Source organism: Chrysemys picta, chromosome 9, assembly GCF_011386835.1.
Source record: "Chrysemys picta bellii isolate R12L10 chromosome 9, ASM1138683v2, whole genome shotgun sequence".
NCBI lineage: Eukaryota > Metazoa > Chordata > Testudines > Emydidae > Chrysemys > Chrysemys picta.
In genome coordinates, this window is record NC_088799.1 from 32,821,523 (window position 1) to 32,838,687 (window position 17,165).

Consider the following 17,165-nt stretch of genomic DNA (forward strand, 5'->3'; position numbering starts at 1 on the left):
CTAACTCAGGATAAAGAACAGGAGTACTTGTGGCACCTTAGAGACTAACAAATTTATTTGAGCATAAGCTTTCGTGGACTACAGCCCACTTCTTCGGATGCATCCGAAGAAATTTGTTAGTCTCTAAGGTGCCACAAGTACTCCTGTTCTTTTTGCGGATACAGACTAACACGGCTGCTACTCTGTAACTCAGGATATTACCTCACCCACGTTGTCTCTCTAGTGTCCCTGATTATGACCGTTTGCAGCTTTGACACTGAAGGGAGTAGAACAATTCATTGTCAGTCTTAAAAACCTGACTAGATCCCATCTGTAATGGCAAGGCCAAACAGTGTTAACCAGTTTGGGGCCCTGCTATGTATGTTTTTTTAGATTGGACCTTTTAAAAGAATGCATTCTGTGACCTGCTTTATTGTCTGTTTACTCTAGAGGGCAATAGAGTACAAGAAGTAAAGGCCATAATGACCATCTTTTGTAACATTCAAGTGGTTTGCACATTCTAAATATACTCTACTAGTTGTCATAGTAATGCTATGATGACATTATAGTTATACTAGTCTCTTATGGCGTGTTAGTATTATGACTTAAAGGAAAACTCAATCTCTTCAGCTTGACCTAGCAGTGTGAAAGCTTAGAGGGGTAGAAGTGCAACTCAACATGAGCAAACTGAAAAGCATGTGAAAATAATATTTTAAATTATAATTGGCATGTGTGAGTCATATGCTGGGTGGGGCCAACGTGCTGAAAAGTTGTATAATTTGTAGCACTGCAGGAGACCAGTATAAGAAGAGGGGGTTAAAATCTTCAGTGCTGGTTTAACAATTGGACAAAACTTTAATATGTAATCAAAATGTTTAACTTATAAACTCTGAATATGTTGCATTGTTTTTCATCCAGTTTCAATATTGGTTTAAAAAAAAGTCAACTAAATCAACTAACTAAGCACTGCTTAATTTCTACCATTAAGGTTTTCTGATTCTTAGGTCAGTATTGAAGTAAACTGATAATGGGTATACCATATTTTAGTGTCAACCTACGTTCTACAGATACAACCATCTTGGGGGATCTTTTGTTCCCAACACAGTTAAGTCAATCAGGCTCCAATAATATCAAACTCTCCAAATACCTTAGCTTGTGCTGTTTCTCCCATTTCCAAAAGCGTCTCTTTTAAAACTGGCCACTACCAGCATTAGGAACAGAAATGTTAATTGTATTTTTAAGAGAAACCAAACATGGCTGTGGGAAGCATTGGCAGTGTTTCTTAAGAAATTTTAAAATGACACTCAGTCAGGTAAGGGGAAGAAAATGGAAGGAGTATACTCTAAATATTATGTTGTAACCCAGTAGAATAAATACCCTATGCCACATGAACAGAATAGGTAGCTGATGGGTATATATTCAGGTTTTAATACATTAAACAGTAGAAGAGGGAATACAATACATCCTAAAGCTTAATACATGTGGTGTTCAAAACATAACTAAAATGTCATTCCTTAGATGTCACAAAGCCCAACAACCAAACAAAATATGGATCTTGAAAGAGCTTTTTCATAGAAAGTTTATCCCAGAAGTCTTGCTGGAATAAAATGAAATGTTGGAGTAGAGTCAATCTTACACTGTTATCTTCCTTTGTTATAAAATGATACACAATGATGAAATCCAGTTGTGTGTTAGCCGGTGAACTATGGCAGTATTTCATGCCAACCAACACCTTGACGTTTTAGTGGCTTGCAAGCCTGAGCAGAGTATGGTAATTTTATGCTAACTAATGTTTATTACAACTAAAAGCAGAAGCAAGTAGTGAAGGACTTAAACCCAGAGAATGTTTGAGTGCACTTCTGAAAATAATTACTATAACAATCTGGCTCCATTGCAAGCAAACAACTTGTAGAACTGATTTGGCATCAGTTCTACAATAAGTTAACATTTCAATTTATTCACAATCTCCTCAACTACACTATTCTAAAATATCTTCACTACCTGTCTTCTTTTACATCTTGAAGTTTTATCTGCCCACTATTATAAGTCACACTTCCTCTGAAATTCATGACTGAATTTGAATTGTTGTAAGCAGTGTTAAGAAGTAAAAAATCTAGGTGTGTTTTACAAATAAACTAAGAATGGTTCCTCTTCAAGTGTTTCTGCATATTCCCAATTATGGGTGCTGTGCCACCTTGTACTGCCTTACAGTAAAAACCTCTTTTAGCAGTGACAGCCAAAGCACTACTATGCCCTCCCACTGTTGAGCATCATGACACACTGAGGGCGAGGCTACAAAGGGGGTGGAACTCCCTCACTACCCCAGTTTCTTCCATCTGCGTGCCTGGGCAGATGTGAACTGCTCTGGTTTCTTTGTAGTCTCTTTTCTACTTAGCAATAGTGTTAGCTCATTTTCAGTATAGTTAGTTCATGAATTCAGATTTCTCCTGGCTTCGGGTTATGGAGGAACTGAGAAAACAGAAGAAGCTAGATTCAAGAAGTGCGCTTCCTACCTGGCTGTCCTTCTTGCATCTGACAACCCTATGTGGTGCCTCAAGTGCCTGGGAGAAAGATGCTCACCTTCTGGGTGTTCTATTTGCCGAACTTTCACACCCAGGATAGGGAGATTCACCTCCTAAAAGAAGCCCTCATAGCTAGACCCATCTAGACCTGGTCAGGACTCAGATGCTAGGTGTAAGAGACCAGTCTCTCTGCCGCTGTGGCTGCCAATGGCTCCAAACAACTGAAGGGTTCCAAGAAGCCACTACACCTGTTGATGTTGGACTTGGTTCCTGCGACTCACTCAGTCAATACCCTGAGGCTCCAGATGTTTAAATGGAGGCCCATGTGGTCAGATCTGACTGCTTCATTTCTGGAAGAGAGGTTGAGAGATAGTTCAGCACTGATGCCGTACGTTGTTCCTCTCACCTATTCAACCCACATGGAATCCCTGCAGCTGCAGGACCATTACCAATTCTGACTTCCATTTCCAGTGCCAGGAAGATATAATTGCTCAGTGGGTCAGAATCTGGGCTGTCAATGCCTTCAGTTCCTTTTGTCATAGCATAGAAGAAAAGGAGGCTTAGAGCCAAAATGCCAATATTAGTAGTGCCATTTTCCATGCATCAGACCTGTCAGATCCATCTGATTCTGACAAAACTGCTACAGCCTCTCTCTGTTCCAGAGCAAGCAGAGACTGACAATCCCTGTGAGATGCCTTCCTTTTGCATTGGAGGAAGGGCTTGATGTATTTGTTTCCTTTCTTCCCATTGATTTAAAGATGGTAAGGAAGATATATCAGGACAGGGCAAGAATGATGCTCATTGCCCCGACTTGGCCGTATCAGCAGTAGTCATTACCAGTCTCCTTCAGCTGTCCAGCAGAGTCTTCACATATCTTCCCCTGCCCTCAGCTCTCCTGTCCAAGCCAGGAGGGCAGGATCTTTCATATGGACCTGCAGTCTTCACCTGACGACATGAGTGATTGGACTTGAGCAGTCTGCTCTTGAGCAGTCATGTTCTTCATCTGTGCAGGATGAACTAATTAACTTACAAAAGCAATCTACTAGAATCTGTTACCATCTAAAGTGGTCCGGATTTCAAACTTGGATGAAGGGACAATCTGGCTCTCCTGTATCTGCTTCCATTTCTTGTGTTTTCAAATACCTAATATACTTAAAGCATGAGGAGGAGGGGGCTCAGACACAGACCAATGGATACTACTAGCAAGAATCTTCAGCTTTCTGGCACATGGAGCACATGGACCCCCAGTGGACTACAGATAGGGGGCATGCATTTTGAAGAATTCCAGTTACTAGAAGAGACGTAACCTTTCTTTTTTAAATACTTTCCCAGAGTTCTTAGTATAAGGATAAATGACTGACTTGGTAATTTAGCAGTAATAACATTCACTGATGTGGCAATTCAGAGTTCTTCTAGTCCCATACTGGGATGCTGCAAACTTGTGGAGAAGAGAGACCTCTTTACTGTCCAGTGGCACCATTTGTTGGACAGATGAAGCAATGCCTTATGGAGAGAGCAGAATCTAGCTTCTCTCAGAAACAAGGTCCGCATGAATGGTGTAAAGATCTTCAAAGGTGATAGCCGGAGAATAAAAAAGGATATAGATTCAGTGTACTGTCTCTGTAGATATTTTGGTATAATAAAGAGATTTATTTAGCTTTAACTGATATAAAGCAAAGGTGCAGAAGGAGAATTCCCTCTGTTGCAGAGTCTCAGAGATTCCCTTAATCACATTGTCCAGAGCTGTAGAACGGATGGCTGGAGGAATCTGGTTGGACAGAGAGGCTGGTGCCAGTCTTTATTTATGTTAATTTAGTTTCCTTTTCGTTCCCTTCAGAAGATGTAGTTCTTATTCTGAACTAATGGATATAATGGCTAAGATTCTGGGCATGCCGTAAATAGCTGTGGAGGAGACTTCACACCCAGTGTTTGATATTTTGGGTTAATTCTCAAGAAGCAGAATTATTTAACCTTTTTTGGATGGACTGTCTCAACCTGCTAAATCAGCTAAACCAATGGCTGGGGAAGCTGATAACCCTCTTGGGAGGAGCTGGTAAAGTTTTCCTGTGATCCATATGCATCCACCTGTGATTTCTCTGGTGCTGGAGACCACAGGTCAATGCTCTGAGGGAGGTATAGTGCATTAAACTTCTTCTGATAGGGAGGGAAAGAGGATGGATGCATTAGGAAGAAAATATTTTTCATCTGCCACCTTTGGAATGAGAATCATGAAATATCAGGAAGTTATGGCATGATACTGCCATCACCTATGGAATCAGTTATCATTGTTTATTAATAGTATTATGGATGACCAGAATAATTCTATTCAAAGTACTTTCTAATGTAAACAAAAAACAAAAACAAAAAAATGATGGGGATTCCATCCAATATTGGATCAGAGGAAACTGAATTTTTCCATAAAGAGGTTCCACTTCCACTTGCTGTCTCTAGAATCTGTAATTCCTTCTCTTACCCAACAGGACTGGTTTGCAGCTGTTGATTTAAATAATGTTTATTTTCACATATCCACAAGACTGTCTCACTGCAAATATCTCCATTTCGTCATAGGAAAAGATAATTTTCAATACAAGTTCCGCCCCTTTGGCCTATCTATGGCCCTAAGTGTTTTTTTTTTTTAAATGCCTGTCGGTGGTGGTTGTTGCCCACCTACCAGAGACAGGGTATTTTCATCTCCCCTTATTTAGATGATTGGTTTATCAAAGTTCCATCAAAGAAAGCCCTCTCTATAGTGATCTCCCAGATCTGTATGCTTTTCAACAACTTAAGGCTCAGAATAAACTGGGAAAAATCATTACTAATACCCACTCAATGGATCCTTTTACAGGCGCCATGTTGGACTTAACGGTGGAGACAGATGCTTAAAGAAAAAATCAGCCATAAACCTTCTACATCAATTTCCAGAACAAATTATTTCTTTTTTTGTGTGGTTAATGGGTCTCATGGCTTCAGCAATGAATGTAACTCCCTATGCTCATCTACAAATGAGGCATTTGCAATATTGAAATTCAGCCCCAGCGTCATCAGTACACATAGGCTTCTGATTGTTCCAAGAAGGATATATCTATCCATATTATGGTGGACCCATTAAAACTTTTAAGCCTCATGAATATATAGCCCAACTAACCTAACAATTGTTTGTGTAGGCCTTTTTTTATTGCCTGAATAAGGCCAACCAAATTAGCAGAATGACTGAAATTGTTAGTCCCATCTAAAACTAAGGTATGCAGTTTTGACTCACATGGGTCACTACAGGGCCCAGGAAAAGTACAGGTAAACTTATTGATTGATTAATATGAAATTAAGTTACTATTTCAGGCTACTTGGTTTGTCCTTGTCTACACTTGGAGTTAAACTGTGTTCAGAACTGATTCAGCTGCAACGGGTCTCTTTTAATGTAGACAACATTTTTAACAGAATTTTAAGGTATAGCTTTCATAATTTTATGTATATGATTATATAATTCATCTACAGTCCTGCAGAATTTTCTTGATTTTGGAGATTAATCATAAAAGGGGGTTCTCATGATAAAACTGTTTGCCACCAAGGACATTAAGCGTTCCAGAAGGGGCAAGAGCCTAGTTCTCCTTGGCCGATGCCTGCCTTCTGCAGTGGTATCCAGCTCCCCTTTCCACCAGTTCAACTGATCCGCAAAATCAAGACACAGCTGTGAGATATATACGGTATATAGCCTTTCACCTGTGACACATGCATTGCAAGCATGCGTTTATGAGGAAAAAGTTCAGTTTCATACTCTTTGCTTAAGAAAATCTCTCAATAATGTCATTAGATTGAAAGAAATTACCAAAAGACAATGGAATTGGGTCTCACATTAAGGCCTGGAATATAATATGTTGCAAGATAGTTTGAGGCCATATTTTTAAGTGATGCCTCTTCAGTGTTAAGTGCATGTGACTACAGTTTACATAATGCTAAAATTGGTTTACTTTTGCTTAAGACCATGATTAGTGTTGATTTATGTCCATTTACTTTTAAATTGTTTTATAGAACATAATTTTGTTTCTAATTTTCATAGATCATAAGCACACCACAAAGACTGACCAATTCAGGGAGTGTTCTGATTGGGAGTCCATACACCCCAGCACCAGCAATGGTCACTCAGACGCACATAACAGAAGCCACTGGCTGGATTCCAGGGTAAGAATTTGTTTTGTTTAAAGAGAAGTGCCGGACACTGGGGCAAATCTGTTTTGATTTTTCTTCTGTATACTCTTGCATGTGTATCTTGGCTCAAACATCCTAGTTCCTACACAGTTCAAAGGGTGTGAGCGGTTAAGCATATTTTGTACTTTTAATGTCTGTAATACGTACGCGTGTAACTACATGTACCAGTGATTTCAGTCCAGGTTCATTTTACTACCTAATTTGTATATGGGTTTGTGGTGACGCTTATTTTCCGGTAGTAATGGAAAGGACTGAATGTATTTGCGCAATTAAAACAAGTCCTTACTCTTCATAGATCCATACAAATTTACAGTATCCTTACTGTAGAGGATTATTGGTGTTTGCCAACAGGAGAAGGGTGTGTCAAACATGCCTTAGCAGGCATTTTTAAAAAACAGGCCATAAAACTAGTGACAAACTCTAAATGTTGTTGATGGATGTATTTTCATATTACTGATTTACAGTGTTGCAATCTATTGTTCTCACAGAGATCTCTGAAGAGCAAGGTGCTTTGAGTTTTGAGCTTTAAAATCTTTCAGGACCCCTTTATTTTTTTGATTTCAGCATTCCTGCACCTTAAGATATCATGGACAGATTTAGTACAATGCTTTTGAAGATAACTTTTCATTTTCAAGTAAGACTTTTAGGACAAGTATATCCAGTAGCCTAACATCAACATATCCTTCCCTGCAAATACTATTACTCATTTAAAATAGGCTTATGTATCTTTTGAATGCTGTAAGTGCTGAGATACCATGGTGATGGATGACATTATAAAAACCTAGACAGACAGAAAAGGCACAGTCTGTGTAAGTGGCCGGACCATGCTACATTAACTATTAGTGTTATTAATCTCTCAGTAATATTTTGCTGTTCCATCCAGGATTCTCAGATCAATTTTCAGACACTAATTAAGTAATCCTCAGTTCTTCTTTGAGTGATTGCTCATGTGTATTCCACAATAGGTGTGCATGCTTGCCACGTGCACCAGTGCCGGAAGTTTTTCCCCTAGCAGTATCCGGAGGGGAGAGCCCCAGCGACCCCTGGAGAGGCGCCTCCATGATGCGGTATAAGGGGCTCTGCGTGCTCCCACCACCCTCAGTTCCTTCTTGCCGCCAGTAAAGGTGCCTTGGAACTGCACCTTCCAGCTTTGCTGTAGCTCATCCCCGAAACTGCTTGTTCGTTCAGTGTATGGTACCTGTGGTTAGTTAGTTTAGTTTAGTTAGAGTGCCTGGGCTGGGGCATGTCCCGCGTCCCAGGTTTTAAGTCGTGCGATACTTATAGGCAATCTGTGCCACTGCTGGTCCGCACTCTGTCTGCACTGTTTGGGGGAAAACCCATCTCAGAGATCGCTGCAAGATTTGCAAGTCATTTAAGCCTCGGAGAGAGAGAGAAAGGGACATTAGGGTCCAGGCTATTCTGATGGAGTTGGCGCTGACCCCAGCTCTGGTGCGCCACTCCGAGGTGGCACCGGGCACCACGGTGTCGGTGTGCAGCAACCCTTCGGCGCCATCGACCAGTCGGCACCGCCCCCCGTCCACAGGGCACGCCAAGAAGGCTAGAAAGAGGCCTTCTTCACTGCGGCACCAGAGTAAACCCGGGACAGAGGCTAGACCCATGTCGGGCAGTCCTCGATCTCCACCGGCCTCTAGGCCTCTGACTCAGGTCAAGTGGAGCAGCCCAGCCCATTCAAAACAGGCCTCCCCGGATCTCCAGATGCCCTCCACACTGGAGGCCCTGCAGGCTGCCCGGGATGTTATGTCCATGCTGGTACCAGGAACACCACCGATGTCAGCCCCACGCTCCAGAGGCAAACCACCGCTGGGATCTCTGCAGTCACTCCCGGCTCGGTACTGGTCTCGGTCAAGGGAACGTTCCCGATGCTGTTCACCGCCCAGCGACTGTTCAGGGCAAAGTCCACATGGATTGCCCTCAATGCCCACCAGACTGTCTGTCTGGTTGGGTTCCGTCCAACTGAGACTCTCGGCACCGCTCCGCCTCGAGGAGCGAGCACCAACGGGACCGAGGCAGACGTCACCAAAGGTCCTCGTCTTGGAGGGCAACCAGTTACGGCATGGACGTCGACGTTGTTCCCTTTCAGCGTCCCACTCCAGGACCCCACCACAGCACGGCCTCCGCAGCCCCGGGCAACGATCACCAGTGTCCTGCCGTTGCGTGTCCGCCTGTCGGAGCCGATCACAGAACAGCTGTTACCGACGGTACCTGTCCTCCACGTCGGGATCGCGGTCCTGTGGTCAGCATCGCTCCAGGCACCGCCACTCCTCCTCCGGGGACAGTGGCAGGTCGTATGTCAGCCTGGCCTCCCTTCGTAGTCGTCCATCGATGGGCCAAGCCAGCCAGGCCAAACAACCGGCTCCGCTGGTGCCACAGCAGGTGCAGTGGCCCCGCCTCCCTCTGTCCCGCAGGAAGACTTTAGGGCCCTCCAAGAACTCTTAGAAAGGGTGGGATCAAGCCTCCACCTCCAAGCAGAGGAGATGGAGGAGCCCTCGGACTCCCTGTTTAATGTACTGTCCTCCTTGGCACCGGGCAGGGTGGCCTTGCCTCTCCATGACGGGGTGGCAAAAATTTCAAATGCCCTGTGGCAAACACCAGCCTCATTGGCCCCCATCTCTAAGAGAGCAGAATGCAAGTATTTTGTCCCTGCCAAGGGACACAAGTACTTATACACCCACCCTGCTCCTACCTCCCTGTTGGTCAAGTTGGTCAACCACAGGGAGCAGCAGGGCTAGCCAGCCGCTACACCAAAAAATAAAAATTCACGGAGGCTGGACTCTTTTGGAAGGAAACTTTATTCGTCCTCGAGCTTCCAGTTATGGGTGGCAAACCGCCAGGCTCTCTTGGGCTGGTATAAGTTCAATCTGTGGGGCTCTCTGCCCAAGTTTGAGGACTCCCTCCAGGAGCACAACAAGAAGGAGTTTAAAGCGCTGGTGGAGGAGGGTGCAGCAGCTGCCATGGCAATCCTGCAGGCAGCTGCCATGGCAATCCTGCAGACACTCGCCTCCGCGGTGTCCATGAGAAGGGCTTCGTGGCTCCTGCTCTCTGGGCTGTCCAGTGAGGCGCAGACCTCCCTGCAGGACCTCCCATATGACGGCAAAGCTTTGTTTGCGGAACAAATGGATACAAAGCTGCATGCCCTGAAAGACTCCCACATGATTTTCTAGACTCTGGGTCTCTACGTTCCGGCTCCGGCTAAACCGAAGTTCAAGCTGCAGCAGACTCCCACTCAGGCCACCCACCCAAAATACGAGGCCGCTTATAAGAAGTCGCATGACTATAAGAGGCGATCACAGAGGCAGTCTCAGCCTGTTCCCCAACCTGGGTCCTCCAAGAGCAAGCAGGCGGGGAAAAAGCGGTTTTGACAGGATGCCCGGGGGCGCCCTGCCAGTTCTCGTCAGGGATCCACCCTCAATAAAACTTCCCTTCTCCAATCGGTTGAGTGCTTTCCTCCTGGAGTGGTCGCGGCTGACCTCGGACCGATGGGTCCTCAACACCATCTCCCGGGGTTACACCCTCCAGTTTACTTCCTTCCCGCCCAACCACCCGCCGCCCCCGTCCCTCCTGGGGGACTCCTCGCACAAGGCTCTGCTTCCTCGCAGAAGGCGGGGTGGCTCCTGGGCCTAGGAGCGGTGGAAGCGGTACCCAGGGAGTTCAAAGGCAAGGGGTACTACTCCCGCTATTTCCTTATCCCGAAGGCCAAAAGGGGGCTCAGGCCCATCTTGAACCTGCGAGGCCTGAACCAGTACATGATGAAGCTCAAGTTCCGCATAGTCTCCCTGGCCTCCATCATCCCCTCTCTGGATCCCGGGGACTGGTACACCGCACTCGATCTGCAGGATGCGTACTTCCACATTCATATATTCGAGGGGCACAGATGCTTCCTCTGTTTTGTGGTGGGGCAGGAACACTATCAATTTACAGTCCTCCCGTTTGGCCTGTCCACTGCCCCCAGGGTATTCACAAAATGTATGTCGGTGGTAGCGGCCTACCTCAGGACCGGGGGTCCAGAGCTTCCCCTATCTGGACGACTTGTTGGTCAAGGGCAGCTCCCAATCGCAAGTGCGGGATCACGTGGCACTCCTGTCCATGTGGGGAACATTCAGACCCAAGGTCTGTGGTCAGCTCGGGATCTGACCCGCCACATAAACGTCAAGGAGCTCAGGACGGTACGGCTGGCGTGCATGGCCTTCCGCTTGCACCTGGAGGGCCAGGTCGTCAGGGTCTTCAAGGACAACACGGCCTCGATGTTCTACATCAACAGGCAAGGTGGGGCCCAATCCTCTGCCGTGAAGCCCTCAGGCTGTGGGATTTTTGTATAGCCCACAACATTTGACTACAGGCCTTCCATCTGCCGGGCGCCCGGAACACGCAGGCAGATCTCTTGAGCAGGGACTTTTCCTCTCAGCACGAGTGGTCTCTCCACCCAGAGGTGGTGCACAGACTTTTCCAAATGTGGGGAACTCCCCAGGTGGACCTGTTCGCGACTCGACAGAACCATCACTGTCCCTGGTTCTGCTCCATGGGGAGGGGGACTGGGACGGGGCGCTATCTCTGATGCCTTCCTCCTGTCCTGGTGAGGTCAGTTTCTCTATGCCTTTCCCCCATTCCCGCTGATTGGCAAGGTCCTGGAAAAGATAAAGACGCACAAGACCCAGGTCCTTCTGATTGCCCCGGCATGGCCCAGGCAGCATTGGTACGGGACCCTCATGGGCCTGGCGGTCGCCATAGCCGTTGCCGTCCCACCCAGACCTCCTCTCCCAGGACCAGGGCCATTGCCTCTGTCCCAACCTAGCGGCATCCCACCTCATGGTGTGGCTGCTCAATGGTTAGGTAGGGAAGAAAGGACATGCTCAGAAGGGGTTCAGCGCGTCCTCCTAGAAAGCAGGTGGCCCTCCATGCGCTCAGCCTACTTGGCAAAGTGGTCTCGATTTTCCAAATGGGCGGACGAGAGGGGCGTTTCCCCAGTGGCCGCACCGATCCAGCTTATTCTGGACTACCTCCTCCACCTTAGAGCCCAGGACCTGGCACCCTCATCAGTCAAGGTGCACCTGGCGTCTATATTGGCCTTCCATCTGCCAGTGCAGGGCCATGCAGTATTCTCCCATGCTATGACTGGCCGATTCCTTAAGTGGTTGGAGCGTCTCTTCCCATATGTTAGGCCCCCAGTCCCACAGTGGGACCTAAACCTGGTGTTGGCCCATCTCACGGGGGGCCCGTTTGAGCCGCTAGCCACGTGCTCCTGGTCCTACCTCTTGTGGAATGTGGCCTTCAGGGTTGCAATCACGATGGCCAGGCAGGTCTCGGAGCTCAGGGCCCTGACCTCCGAGCCCCGGTATACAGTGTTTCATAAGGATAAGTCCAGCTCCACCCACCCTCTTCATTCCTCCCAAAGGTGGTCTCCGCCTATCACATGGATCAGGACATTTTTCTACTGGTCCTCTGCCCCAAGCCCCACATGTCCAGTGAGGAGCGCTGTCTCCACACGCTGGATGTGAGACAGGCTCTGGCTTTCTATCTGGAGTGGACTAAGCCGTTCAGAAAGTCCTCGCAACTGTTCCTGATGTTGGCTGAGCACATGAAAGGTCGGCTGATCTCCACTCAATGGCTCTCCAACTGAATCACTTCATGCATCCGTACCTGTTATGACCTGGCGGGAATCCCTCCACCACCAATTGTGAAGGTTCACTCAACTCGGGCGCAAGCCTCATCGGCTGCCTTTTTGGCCCACATCCCCATCCAGGACATTTGTAGGGCTGCCGCGTGGTCTTCAGTTCACACATTCACCTCGCACTATGCGATTGTCTCCCAAACCAGGGATGACGCCGGGTTTGGCAAGGCTGTACTCCATCCCGAGAATTTATGAACTCCTACCAACCTCCAACAGATATGGCTTGGAATCACCTATTGTGGAATACACATGAGCAATCACTCAAAGAAAAGACAGTTACCTTTTCCGTAACTGGTGTTCTTCGAGATGTGTTGCTCATGTCTATTCCACATCCCGCCCTCCTTCCCCTCTGTCGGAGTTGTCTGGCAAGAAGGATCTGAGGTTGGGGGGACCGCGCAGCGCCCCTTATACCACAGCATGCAGGCGCCACTCCAGGGGTCACTGGGGCGCTCCACTACGGGTACTGTTAGGGGAAAAACTTACAGCACCGGTGCATGTGGCGAGCACGCACACCTATTGTGGAATAGACATGAGCAACACATCTCGAAGAACACCAGTTATGGAAAAGGTAAATGTCTTTTTTTCTAACCAGTGATATGTATGTCAATAATATCTTCCCAGTTTTAAAGATGGGGAAATGGAGGCATGGAAAGTTTAAGTGACTTGTCAAAGGGTACCCAGTAAGTCTGTGGCAGAAATAGGAATAGAATTTTTGTATCTATCCTGACTCTTGGTCCTATGTTTTAGCCACAAGGCCTGTTAAGCACTTTTTGCTCTGTGGCAGAAATGACAATCTGAACAGTTGACAAGTAAACTGCATGACCAGTTGGCCAAGTTTTTTTTATCTTCTGGAAGAGCAACTGATTCTGAATTTTTGGGGAGTAAATCCAACATATGGCCATTGTTGAACTAAGGGTAAGTCAGTAGGTTGGCCCTCTTATGTTGTTTGTCTTTTTCTATTAGTGTGTATGCTATTGTGATATTTGGATTATATGATAGCAGGGTATTTAGAGTGCCTGGTAAATACAAATTGACATTCAGATTTCTGTCATACTGGTTGATATAGGAGACTCTTTTCTTTTCTACATCTAGTATTGAAGGACAGCCAGACTTCTGTGACTTGCAAAATTCTCTTGGTCTAAATGATTACTCCTAATCTGTTGATGTTCTGATTAAGATTCTAAAGTTCTGTGTCTGAATCTTACACTAGGTGTACATGTGCATCATGCATGCGAGATCAGATTCTTTTGAATAACAGAGTCTGTCAGGACCACACATGCACCCTGTGCCTCCTCATGTTCCTACACAAGGGATTAAAGGTAGAGTGGCTCTGACCCTCTCTCAATTCCCTCTTATCACCCATGGCAGTGAGAAGGAACCTACCACCTGGCCAACACACTATTCTTCTTAGAGACTTTAAAACCATTTATGTCATCAAATTTCTAAAGAAATATTTATCTTGACAGAGAGAGAGAAAAGAAAAGTTACCAGGGACCCTCCTGTACACCTGGATGACGCATTTCATGCTAACCACCACACCTTGTGGCAAACTCCAAGTTTTAAGAGTTTAAACCCTGGCCTCCTGTGAGTGACTGATCACCAAGGATGGACACAGTCAATGCCTCTTCTGCCTAGGGGAATGCCATCTCCCAGACAGATGCTCTGTGTGCAAGTCCTTTTCATCCAGGGACACCCAGCTCAAGCTATATCTGCTAGAGCAATCGATGATGGTAACTTTGGACCCAGAAATGAAGATTACTATTAGAACAAGGCCAAATGAGCCAGCGTTGGCCAGAGCTCCCTTGAGCACAAATCATACTCCAGATTCAAGCACTGGAGAGAAGGTAAAGAAAGCACCACCATAACTGGCATCAGTGACTTCAACACTGATTACTTCAACATCAGTGAAGTCTTCAACACTGAAAGCCTCGATAATGACAGTCTTGTCATCAACTGCTCTGGCACCTGCACTGGTCTCTCTGACACAGACATCAAAACTGGCAACCATGCCTGTACGTAAAGACAACACTCACCTAATATAGTGTCAAATGTGAAGGGAGGTCTCAGAGGGAGGACACAAAACATCATTCCTTGAAGGATACAGCATCAGAGTCCTCAGCCAGACCAGGAACAGCACAGGGAATGAGAGACCCATAGCTGTCCATCTGATGCACATGAAATACATATGATTCACAGTGGGAACCAGTCATTACCAGTGTAAGGTACTGCCTTTCAGGCTCTCCGTGGCACCAAGAGTTTTTACAAAGTGCCTAGAAGTACCAGTGAAGTACCAGTGACCCATCTCAGAAGAAAGGGCATTCCCATTTACCCCTACCTCAACGATTGGTTGACTCAGGGCAGTTCCTAGAAGGAGATGGTGGCAAGCTTAGAATATGTCCTGTCCCTGTTCTCTGAGCTAAGGTGCCTACTACACTCTCTTAGCTCATCACGGATGATAAAGTTCATAGGAGCCTTGACTCCTAGACCAGTGAAAGCATACCTTCCTGAAGACAAATTCCTGTTGATGCAATAGCTATCACTCAGAACAGGGGGTTCCACATCAGTGTCCTGGAGCTCAGACACATCAGGCTAGCCTTCCTATCTGTTTTGCAGAATTCTGCAGTGACAATCCGGACGGACAACACATGTGTAATGCATTTCATCAACAAGCAAGGAGGCGCATGCTTGTCTCCTCTCTGTCTGGAGTCCATCAAGTTCTGGACAGGGTGCCACCAACACAGGATAATTCTGATGGCTCTTCACTTATGGAAGTTAACTGTGACCTGGCAGCCTTCCTGAGCAGACGATCTCTGTCCAACCACAAGCGGTCCCTGTGGAGATTAATCATAAAAGCGGGGGGGAGAGGGTTCTCACGATAAAACTGTTTACCACCAAGGACAACATCAGGCGTTCCAGAGGGGGCAAGAGCCTAGGCTCCTTGGCTGATGCCTGCCTTCTGCAGTGGTATCCAGCTCCCCTTTTCACCAGTTCCACTGATACCCAAAGTGATTTCCAAAATCAAGAGACAGCTGTGATCATTCTCATAGCTTCATACTGGCCAAGGCAGTTTTGGCTGGCAAACCTGCTGCAGCTGTCCATTCAGCTTCTGATTCAGCTCCCAGACTTCCTGGACCTCCTTTCACAGGAGCACAGTCAGATACTCCATTCTGACCTTAAGTCACTGCACCTGACAGGCTTGGATATTGGCTGGATAAAGTCAGGGACTGCTCTAGAAAAGTCCAAAAGAGCCTGATATAGATCGGGAAGATCTATGCAGAGGGACTTGTTTGTCAAAATGGAAGAGTTTCTTAATTTGAGCAGTTCAACGGGGCCTGGACCGTACGTAGGCTTCAGTACTGCAGAGCCTCAACTAGTTGGTGCATTTACAACACTCCAGCCTTACATTTAGCTCTATTAAAGTCCACTTTGCAATCTCTATTTGCTATCCACCTGTACAGTCTTATTCAGTCTTCTCTCACTTGATAATGTCAAAGTGTCTCAGGGCTCAGTCAGAGAACCTATCTGCAACCTTAGTATTATCCTCTCAAGACTCATGGGGTCTCTCTTTGAGTCCCTTTCAGAATGCTGGTTGTCATCTCACTCGGAAGACTGTCTTCCTAGTTGCAATCACTTCAGCCAAGAGAGTGTGCTAGCTCCAAGGTGCTTGTGGCTGACCCTCCCTCCCCGATGTTTCATAGGGTAAGATTTTAGTATCACCTTATCCATAAATACATCACCCAGCTAGTCTTAAAATTACATCTGAATCAAGCAAATCTGCCAGTCTTCTTCCCAAAACCCCATTCTTACCTGGAGAGGAAGTTAAACACATTGAACATTTCCAGAGCCTGCCTTACTATGTTGACAGAAACAAATAGTTCAGGCTGTTTCCCTGTTTATTTCTGGCTGTTGCTGGCCACTCCAAAGTCCAGGCCATATCATCACAAAGGATATCTGGGTGGATAACATGTTGTATCTTACTGTGTTACCATTTGGCTGGTGTACCTCTCCCACTGAACATCAAAACTCATTCCACCAAGCTTCAAGCAGCATCCTCTGCCTGCTTCAGGAATGTTCCAGTTTTAAAGATCTGCAAGGCAACCACGTGGAGTAGTCCACTCAATCTTGACAAGCATTATGCATTGGATTTAGCTGCCAGAGCAGATGCCAAATTTGGGGGAGCAGCGCTCTAATCCCTGACTGATGCAGCTGCTACACATGCCACCATCCAGCAGGGGTACCGCTTGCCAGACATTTACAGTGTGAGAGCCACACTAGACACGTACTCAAAGAAGGGAGAAGGGTTACTTAGCCTGCAGTAACTATGGTTCTTCAAGTTAATGTGGTCCATGTGGGTCCCATTAACCACCCTCATCCCTACTTTCAGAGTCCTCTGCTACCACAGGGCTCAAATTGCGAGGGAACTGAGTAAGGGTCACAACAACCCCACCCTTTATGCCCAATCACAAGAAGGCACGTGGTGCATGCACAACCCCACTAGATTCTACTGTTAAATAAATCCATTTGCGCATGCATGCACACCTATAGTAGAATGCACACTGATTGAGTATACATACAGTTAGTATAGGGTAAGTATCTGTTCTTTCTTAAATTGTAGGACCTTGTTATATTACAAAGATATAAGTTGGATGATATGTGAATACATTATCCATCATAAAATCTTAATACTTAATATTTTTTTCATCTTTTTATCTGTAGATCTCAAAGTGCTTTATAAAGGGAACCATTATCATCTCCTTAAGATGAGAAAAGCCAAG

The 17,165-nt window shown here is 46.1% G+C and overlaps 1 protein-coding gene across 21 annotated transcripts in view; it reads left to right on the forward strand.

Moving 5' to 3' along the window:
• Positions 1-17,165, forward strand: part of TFDP2 (transcription factor Dp-2) — a 172,414-nt gene that overhangs the window by 114,693 nt on the left and 40,556 nt on the right. For all 21 annotated transcript variants that reach the window (XM_042853634.2, XM_042853635.2, XM_065556919.1 and 18 more), the window contains one exon: positions 6,556-6,677. In XM_042853634.2, coding sequence (XP_042709568.1) covers positions 6,556-6,677 — 122 coding nt within the window. The remainder of the gene's footprint in view (positions 1-6,555; positions 6,678-17,165) is intronic.